We start from the raw sequence: 9745 nt of genomic DNA, 5'->3' as shown, positions 1-9745 counted from the left end.
GTGTCAAGCCCCCAGTGCTATTAGGCCGCATCTCCCTCCTAGCGACCGTGGACCCACGCGGAGGAAGATGGGCCGGGGGGCTACTGTAAGCCCAATAGGAACCGGGGTACCACGGGCCTACAGACCTAGAGCTTGACTGTGGTCCCCAAGACAAGACTACTCCCAAAACAATGATGATGAAGTTTTACTTTGGGAGGTTCCAAACGCGTGCCTCTTAAGAATGGCACACGACGCTCCATAGGCTTCTCGGCCCCGAGAAGCACCTCCTGGAGCCCCGGGAAGCCATTCTGCATCACCGTCCTTCGCCTCACAAGTAACAAAAATCCTAAAGTTAGAAGCATTAAATGCGGCCCATTCCCCCCTCAAGTGCTACCTACGCCAATGGTTGTGAAGGGGCGTGTCATGAATCGTCCCCAACGCATGGGCTCCGACAAGGCGAGGTTATCAATAGTGGCACCCGAAGATTCACCTGCTCCGCACGTGGCTACAGGAACGGTGCTTCGAGGCCACCCATTCTGTATGAGCTTGGGTACAACCTGATATCGTCAGGGTAATACGCTGCCCCGACATCAATCATCCTTGCACGGACGACCGAGCTGCAAGCAACCGAGCATGCTTGTCCTGGGCATGCTACCTCCTACTTTGTTTATACCTAGCCAATGAGAGCCCTCCCCCCCCTAAGGGAGAGAGGGGCCCTCAGAGTAATATAAATAGGGAAGGACGACTGCCTTAGGAGGCAACTGATTCACAAGCAACTCAACACATCTATCATAGCCAACTCTGAGAAATATCATACCAAAGGCAGGAGTATGGTATTACAACACAACGGTGGCCCGAACCTGGGTAGTTCTTGTGTGTTCTACATTTTATTCTTCCACCTCCAACGATCGCTCACTTAGAAAGCGAGACACATTCAGTCACTGGCCGAATTCACAATGGGTTGTAGCTAACAACCCAATGCCAGGTTCTTAGACACTGACAATGACTGCTTGTGTAATTTTACACAACATGGTCATCGAGGATGAGAGGGATTTGGACTTAGTGTTTTATTATGACAATGTTGGTAGCTGTGTGAAGCCTATCGAAGATGCAAATGAGATCACTACATTTCTTCACACTACCAGCTTCAAGAAGATTTGAGCATCAGTGGCAACTCTATGGGAGATAGACTCTTATTTTAATTTGAACAATTTGTTGTTGTATTTGTGTGAGGTTTGAACAATTTGTTGTTGTAATAACTATTTCTATTCGAACATTCGTTGTAATGAAGACGATTGTTGTATTGTGAATTGCGTTTCGGATCATTTGTTTTCATACGTTTAATTGATATTGCGATTCTATTGGGTTTATATTGTTAAAAATCATGATTTTGCAAAGCTCGGAGAAATTTGCGGTACCCCGAGGTCTTTGGCGCAAAATAGATCGTGTAAACTCACCCCGCAAAATTTTTATAAGCCTCATGCAAACGGATTTTAGGGGATGCAACTTTAACGGATATGCTAGGACGGTTTTGGTAGGCTGCATCAAACCCAACCTGACTCCGACGTGCTAAGTAGTGAGTTGTTTTGGTTGCCTAGCTCGCACATAGAAACTGACCCGCATGAAACTTAAAGCGCTCTCAGCCTCGCTCGCGAGGAACGCTCAGATCAATCGTTTTTCTAGATATAGATTGGGCCTACTGTAATTTACACTATGCAGAGGATGCAAACTGAACTTGACGTAGTCAACCCAAAGCTCAGGTGCTTGTGGCAAATTTGGTTTGGGTGACATGTGGCCCCCTTCGAGAGGAGCCCTCTCGGTCGTGGGGTTTCGACATCTTGGTCACCTATCTTTCTCCACCGTATAGCTGGCTAAACGGGCGGGGCCAATCAGGCCAGCCCACAAGCACGCCGGCACGGCCCGCCATGGGCAGGCACGACACGGGCTAAACAGATCGGGCCCGGCACGCGGTACGCCATGGGTCGTGCTTGTGCTGCTAGGCTGAGCACGCGGGCCGACATGACTATGACCTAATACTAGCCTAGTAGGAAAAAATAGGCCAAAAAAGTCAAATAGGCCAAACAGCAGGTGGGCCAGCGTGCCTGACAGGCCGGCCCAATTATCAGTTGGGCCATGACTGGGCTGCAGACTGCAACACGCGGGCCGGCCCGGCCCGGCCCGCCAGAGGATGATTATTACACAGGCCGTGCCAGGCACGATTACAATCGGCCGGGCCGGCCCGTTTGGCCACCTCTCCTCCACCGTTGCGGCGCATCCTGGTGCCAGGCACGATTACAATCGGCCGGGCCGGCCCGTTTGGCCACCTCTCTTCCGCCGTTGCGGCGCATCCTCTGGCATCTTCGTCTAGGATTAGGATTAGGTTAATGCAGAACCGCCTCCCCAGAGCTTCCAGAACCTTTCGGGAGGAGGGGTGCGATGTGGCACGAGGCGCGGCGGTCGGAGCGGAAGGTCCACGACCTCATGGACGGTGCGCGGCGCCGGGCCCAGCGGCGCTACGCCTACCTCGCCCGCCGCCGCGGCGATCCGCACCAGTCCCTCCAGGTCTCCGGCGCCCGGTGCCGCGTCCACCGCGACGACTCACTATATCAGGCCACCGAGGACCAGCAGGGATTGTGCGTGCCGCCGCTCTCTCACGCACACTCCGTCTGTCCAGTTGATGTCATGTGATGGGCTGTGTTGTTTGTTATGACAGCAGCATGCTGGATTTGGTCGAATTAGCTGTCCATCTGATGGATCGGCAGTGCTGTCTAATGGATGCAGATTAAGTTTCATGATATCGTGCAACGAATAGATTCCTCTTGCAAGTGTTTGTAGTAAACCAGTATCTGTACACCGGTAATTCATCAATTGGCTAGATTGTATCTATTACGTTTCTGTAACCCGTCTCTTCTATGAATAGTTAGGACGCTGGCTATCGGTGCATAGGATTTTGTTTCCATTTTCAAGGCGGCATATTTACTTGTTTGTGAATGTGCCAAATAAAGTGTGGTATTTTCTAGAGTTGATTGGGCCCGTTTGATGGTGTGGGGAAGTTGACAAAATGTTTTTTTTTTGTAATAGATTGGATTCAGCCACGTGCTGAAGCATAGATTGATCAGTTCCTAGCTGTGATTGGTTTAGTAGGTGCTCAGATTTTATATTGTGTAAATATTTAGTTTTGGCCTGTGTTGCAGGAAACCAGGAATTTGGTTTTGCACATGCTGATAATAATGTTGGAGCTTACAGAATTTTCATGCTTGCTCTAGAAAATTAGCTAAATTTATTCTTCCCGCATAGTTGTAGAAGCAAGCTCATTGATAGCAAAACTCTCTATTTTTCAGAGCATTTCATCTCGTTTGAACTGTAGCCGTTTTTATGTTATGACTGAAATTTGTTCATCCAAATGGGTTTAAATCTAGGCGGCATTAGCGCATACGCAAAGAATTGTATTGTAAATATATTTAGGACAACATGTACATGAGGCAGACATAGCAGCTGTTTGTGTTTTACTCCCTCCGTCCCATAATATAAGAACGTTTTTGACACTACACTAGTGTCAAAAACGTTCTTATATTATGGGACGGAGGGAGTAGATTTTTAGTACGGATGAAAGTGGACATGTTTGTGAGTTCTGATATATGTGTCTAATGTGTTACATGACCCTAAAAACTCATCTCACATGTGCTGGAGTACTACCAAAGTAGGTTCAGTTCGAATTTTGTTTAAAATGACAATGACATGGCTAACATATAGCTCCGACACAAGTTTTGAATATTTCAATTATATTATGTGTGTCTCTGTTTCTGGTTGAGTTTATCTAGAAAGAGAAAATCGCTACATGTCCGCTTGAATGTAGCATTTGAACCACTGATTTACTGTACTCATTGTACTGCAGGATACCATGGAACGGGAAACAAGATATTCTGATTGACAGGTATGTATTATCTGAGTTGCTAAACCATGTTAAGAGCAAGAAAATTTATATCCATTCTCTTAATGTGCAGATTTGATGGCCGTGCACTACTTGACTTCATCCGTGACTCTAGCCCTCGGTCTTTTCAAACTCAGGAAAAATCTGAAGAAGAGGAGGAGCTAGAGGATTTTGTTAATTTTGAACGTTACCGGGACTTGATTAAGCATCGTCGTAGAGGATGTCGGTACCTTTTTGGTTTCTCAATTTTGTTGCTGTTGTTGTATGATTTGCTGTCACTCTTCCATTTGCTTACTTATGGGTTCGTCCTGATGTAAAGGATCTCACTTTTCCATCTGTCTGGTCTTTTCACTTTCTAATGCTACCTACCCAGACAGTTATTTGCCTTCCTCTGCAGTTTCTGATGAGGCGGGTTTACAACATATTGCGCAAGAGTTGGCAGCAAAAGCTATTCTTCCTTTTAGCTTTGAGAAGTAAGTCTACTCATCAATTTTAGATTATATGTTAGCCTTATCTGCTTAAATGGATATCTTAAGTGCCACCCATAAGAGTTGAAGTGGAGTGCTTCTGTGCTTGACCAAATGGAACATGCATAAGTAAATCATATGATATCTATGTTTACTAATGGGTGATGCATATGACAAAGATTGTCCCCACTCCTGATTCTGTTAATATGTGCATTTATGTCTCTCGAGCATAGGAGCACTTTCTAAAATTGAAATAAGTTAACCCATTTGGTCATATCGACAGGTCATATATTGACATAATGTAGAGTTTTCTTCTTGGAAAGGCCACACCAATATTGAAGGATCATATAATGTCTTGTCCTTACAAGTGTTTCTGAGGAAAAGCCATATATGAATTTAAAGCTATTCATCTTGAGTGGATGTGCCAATATGAGCATGGTACTTTCAGATTCACGGATAAGCCAGCTCAGGGAAACACAATTGCTTTTGTTGCAAGTTTAATCAAATTAATTAGCTTAATTGTCCACAGCTCAAAAGTTTATCAAGCCAGCCTGTAACACAAGCTAAAAACTAAACCCTTTGTTGGACCAGCCACTTGAAAGCAGAACAAGATTTACCAATGGAAGACCAGTTATAATGTTTTTCCATTGCACTGAAGTAAACCAGAGTTATGTATCGAGGTCTATTATGTTGTTACTGAATATAACCCTCGGGTATCGAGGTCTATTACGTTGTTACTGAGTATAACCCCCGGAGCTCGTGTTTGTCTGTTTCTAGAGTAAATTTCAAAAAACTACAATTCTTGGAAAAACTATCACAAAGCTAGAGGTTGTATCTTGTATGCCAGGTTTTAGAAAATAATTGTGAGATGGAAATTTCAGTTTAAGTTTTATGACAATATTCTATTGTATGTTATTCTGCGGAAGTTACTCTTGTTTTATTATTATTTGATGTAATTAACATTGTTGCTATGATGAAAATATGACTATGTTAGTTAGACTTTACTTTTATTATTAGGTCTGCCAGTTCCTTTCAGTGCACCCAGTTTATGCTTCATTTATTTTCTTGTTTCCAACAGATCTCAATCATCACAGGCTCCAGTTAGCAAAGGTGCTTATTCGCAGGTTGGATACTCATATAAAGGGGATGGAAATGAACATTCTGATGTGCCCAGTGATGATGAAGATGAAGAGGAAGGAGAAGAGGATGGCAAGGACTTCAGTAGTGATGATAGCAGTGATGAGCAAATGGAAAACTTAGCAAAGGAATTTGGCATAAAAAGATATAACTGGCTTGTTTACATGGACAAAAAGGTCAAAGAAGAGGAGAAGTGGCAGAAAGAAATTATTAAAGGCGACCCATCCATTGTCAGTACTTAAATAGCTTCAGATAAGTGTCTTTATTTGCATTTTGTAGGAAATAACATGAGAAATTATACAGAAAAAAATGAGTCGGAGAGATAGAAGGAAGGCTTCTCAATCTGAGAGGGAGCGAGAGAGGGAGGCAGTACGTTCTGTTGGAAGGGTATCTTATCGTGACCCTTATAGGTAACAGTGTCTGTCAGCTTTTGAATGGGTAAATCGAAATAACAGTGACAGTTTTACTGACTACCATGTCTGAATCTTTTAACATCATATATATTATAATTAAGGGAACAAAGGAGAAGCCCATCATATGAAGCATATTCAAGAGGCAGAAGGTATGCTACTATCCTTCTTGTTGGTTGGATCTACCATAAGCTCTTTGCTTTGCTTGACTGCATGATATTTTGTTTGACAGATCAAGGTCGCGGTCAAGATCTCATTCACCTTCATCCAGACGTCATACCCATGGTACACATGCTGATAGTAATTACCGAAGCAAGGCTAAGCCTCCAAGAGTTGAATACATCACTGAATTTGGAGGTTCAGAAGATGCCAGTGATCTGAAAGTTACAGGGATCTCTCCGCCTTCGTCTCCAATACGAGCTGACATACCTAACCGGTCGGGGAACTTGACCTTTAATATTTGCAAAAAGATTCAATTGCTGTCATTTATCCAGTGCAGCTTAGTGTCATGGTCTTATTATTATCTTAAAAGCCAAATATGTCAGGATTAGGATAGGTGAAGACAAGGTTAAGAGGGTACTACTTTTGGCATAAAACTATGCTCCCTCCATCCAAGTTATACTGAGTTGTTTGGTTAGGAACACCTGTTAATCTTGTCTTAAGTCAAACCATTTTAAATTTGACTGAGTTTATTGAAAAAAAAGCAGCATCCATGCTACCAAGGTGGTGTTTGGTTAGGCTTAACTTGTGGCTTTTAGTTTTTGGCTTGAAAGCATGCTCCTTGGCTTTGGTTTTCAAATAGGTGCTTTTTGGCTTATAATTAAAGCCACAGTAAACCTAACTAAACAACTCCCAAGTCAATATCACAAGATCTAGACAAATTTGGTCGAACTTAAACTACTTGGACTTGGGACAGGAATAATAGGTCTTATAAACCTGGATGGATGGAGTAACTGATTTGTAGATAGACATGATATGTGAAAGATATAAGATCTAGCATGCATAAACCTACCATCAGCTGTGGAGCTTCTGACCTAAGTATCTCCGCTCCTACTTTTTTTTTGTTTGCCTATAACACTCCTTCATTTTTGCAGGTCATCAGGTGTCCATATTCTGGAGGCACTTCACAGTGATCCTGCATCTTCTTTATCCATGGAACAGGAAAAAAGTGCTAAAATTTTGAAACCACCTGCCAGGTTTGTCAACATGATTACATCCTTACAAACACAGAAGCTGTATGTGCAACCAAGCTGTTTGAATTGGTATGCTATATTTGTCTATAAGAGTTTAAACTTATTTGCAGTCATGCATTTATCTGTTGCCAGGATGCTATGTCTATTTTCGGTCTTAGAGCATCTACAACCGGACCCCTCAAACCTGTCCCATATGTCCGCCCGGACGGTCCGGTCACTGCCCGGTCATGAATTTGCCACCCAACCGTATCCCCTACCTGGCCCAAACATCCGGGCCGTTCGGCACCTCCAATCCCATCCCATATGTGGGGCGGATTTGGGGAGGCCCGGACGCGTCCTCCACGTGACTGACGGGCGGGACCCATGCGGAAAGCCATGCGTTCGACAAAAGGTTACTGGTCCGCATTCATGCTGCTGCTCCGGCGCGCTGTTCGAGGGGCCAAGCCTGGCTATTTAAGCTGGACGGCGGAGCTCAAGCCTAGCCGTCCCCATTTCCTCCCTCTCTCTCCTGTTCGCGCTGCCACCTCGACGTCGCTTCCCTCTCCCTTTGTGTTCTGGCCTCGTTGTCCACCAATCGCCATGGTTCGATGCAAGATTATGTACTACAAAATGCTAACCCTGGAGATCCAGGCTGCTCGCATTGTGGCCTGCCTGCCTCCGAGCTCGACGGAGTTTGAGGAGTAGGTGGTGTTGGTGCCGGAGCAGGAGATGGAGGAGGCGCCAAAGTAGGAGATGTTGGAGGAGGCGCCGGACAAGGAGATAGAGGAAGAGGCGGGAGAGGAGGGTGAGCCGGAGGCGCTAGAGCAGGTCGGATTTGTCATGGAGGACGTGCATGCGCAGTTCAAGCTCATCCAAGCGTAGGAGGCGGAGGAGTAGCAGGCCATCCTCGAGTCCATCCAGTCTGAGCTCGAGGTGGCGGTGAACCGCTGCTTTATCGGCGAGGCGAATGTGAAGCGTGAGGAGCTCTTCGCGGAGGAGGAGGCGCTGTAGATTCGCCCCGCCGCCAATGAGAATGAGGCCAGCGGCTGCGGCAACCAGGTCATCGACCGACATATCCAATGACGAGTAGCTAGTTTGCTAGTTTGTTTATGTACGTAGATCAAATGGTCATTGTGAAAATGGGGAGTGTAGTTGCAATGTGTGAGAATGAGGGATGACGGGACACTGTCCGCAGACGCTTCCGAACGCATCCGCGGACGTTTAGGGGCTCACTTTTGCTAGGTCTTGTTGTAGTTGCTCTTTGTAGGCATGTACTAACCTGTGATGCATTTATGGTCAACAGCACATCATCAGCACTAGCGAAACTAAAGGGTGCTTCTGGAGGACTTGGTAAAACTCCCCAGGCTGAAAAGAAAGAAACACCACAGGAACGTCTTAAAAGGATAATGAGCAAACAGCTTAACAAACAAAGTATGTCTTTGTTACTTCTCTTTTTCATTCTTATCTGCGATAGTGATCCTGGGAAATCTTGGTCATTTATCTTCATATGCAATTTATATTAAGTTTCTGTTTGTGCTACAGTTCGGAAAGACACTGCTGCTGAGACCGCAAAGAAACGAGAACAGGAACGGCAAAGGCAGGAAAAACTTGCAGAAGTAGGTCGATACAGGCTCCGTAGCAGGAGTAGAAGTCTTAGCCGTTCACCAAGGTACTTTGAATCAATCCCATTAATTGATGACTTTAATAGAAGTTGCTGCATTTTCTATGCATTGCAAATGGTTCATTGAAGGCTATTTCCAGCCAAAGATATATTCTTACCATGATACTATGATTTTGTTGATAGCGCCAGATGTTTACTGTTCCTGTGCAGAAAGCGGCATTATAGCAGAAGCCGTAGTAGGAGCCGAAGCCCAAGAAGAAACCATTCACTTTCACTGTCTTGTTCAAGGTCACCCTCTCACTCTCCAAGGTAATTCATGGTGGATAGGTATGTTCCAGAAGATTTAAAGATGCATACCATCTGAAGAGCGGTAGTACTGCAGGTACAGAAGCAGATCAAGGCACTGAAAGTATCTCAGAACTCATTGGTTGTCTATGGTGCGTGGTGCTTAATTTTTATTTACTTAGGCTTCCTGGTGCCCTGTTACTTATGTACCGATCAGCGAAGTCCTGGATCCCATCATTGTTGATAGGGTAGAGTCAGTGTATTTGTGATTGTGATATTTATGAGCAGAATATCGTCCAAGAGGTGCGTGACTCTTATTACGTGGGCTGTATTGTTGATAGATTAGGTTGTGCCAGTTGCTCTAGAGTATTAGGGCTCCTCCAATGCTGACCCCCCCAAATCGGACACCCTATAGACTGGTGGGAGCCTGCCATCCAAAGTTGTCCCCTAGACTTCCGCCATGGACTGGTGAGGACTAGTTTGTGGTGATGTGGGAGCCAGCCATCCATAGTTGTCCCCTAAACTTTCGCCTAAACTTTCGCCTTTTTTAAGTGTGCAAGCTCAAAATAACAACATATCAAATCATAAATGATTTAAAATGTTTAATGCGACAGTAGTTCTGATTAAAAAATTACAACCCAACAAAGTTTACAAATTAAAGTAGTTCAAACTTGAATTTAACTACATATGTTTAGTTGTCCCATTTAACCCTCCACAGGTGCTCAGTCAAATCTCCCTTGAGT

The 9745-nt window shown here is 44.7% G+C and overlaps 1 protein-coding gene across 2 annotated transcripts; it reads left to right on the top strand.

Annotated features, from left to right (window-relative positions):
- Window positions 1-2282: 2282 nt before the first annotated feature.
- On the top strand, window positions 2283-9322 carry LOC119295893 (CLK4-associating serine/arginine rich protein-like). Of its 2 annotated transcripts, none has more exons than XM_037574327.1 (13): window positions 2283-2612; window positions 3875-3913; window positions 3984-4132; window positions 4308-4383; window positions 5456-5744; window positions 5818-5924; window positions 6029-6076; window positions 6157-6360; window positions 7019-7186; window positions 8400-8527; window positions 8639-8765; window positions 8928-9026; window positions 9100-9322. In XM_037574327.1, exons 1-13 carry the CDS (start codon window positions 2416-2418, stop codon window positions 9122-9124), a joined length of 1656 nt encoding a protein of 551 aa, XP_037430224.1. In that variant the 5' UTR covers window positions 2283-2415; the 3' UTR covers window positions 9125-9322. The 2 variants fall into 2 exon arrangements, with proteins under 2 accessions (XP_037430224.1, XP_037430225.1); XM_037574328.1 differs by having other exon boundaries at window positions 2285-2612; window positions 7019-7120.
- Window positions 9323-9745: the final 423 nt, after the last annotated feature.

The sequence above is a fragment of the Triticum dicoccoides genome, chromosome 4B, assembly GCF_002162155.2.
Source record: "Triticum dicoccoides isolate Atlit2015 ecotype Zavitan chromosome 4B, WEW_v2.0, whole genome shotgun sequence".
In the NCBI taxonomy this organism is placed as follows: domain Eukaryota; kingdom Viridiplantae; phylum Streptophyta; class Magnoliopsida; order Poales; family Poaceae; genus Triticum; species Triticum dicoccoides.
The sequence above is the reverse complement of the archived record's forward strand: the minus strand, read 5'-3'. Positions and strand labels throughout refer to the sequence as shown.

What these genes read in the sequence shown, in the direction of transcription:
- LOC119295893 (XM_037574327.1), top strand. Translation starts at nt 2,416, where the DNA reads ATGTGGCACGAGGCGCGGCGGTCGGAGCGGAAGGTCCACGACCTCATG. An exon ending in TAAGCATCGTCGTAGAGGAT is followed by an intron (nt 4,133 to 4,307) that starts GTCGGTACCTTT and finishes CTTCCTCTGCAG; the next exon opens with TTTCTGATGAGGCGGGTTTA. An exon ending in TTAAAGGCGACCCATCCATT is followed by an intron (nt 5,745 to 5,817) that starts GTCAGTACTTAA and finishes GAAATTATACAG; the next exon opens with AAAAAAATGAGTCGGAGAGA.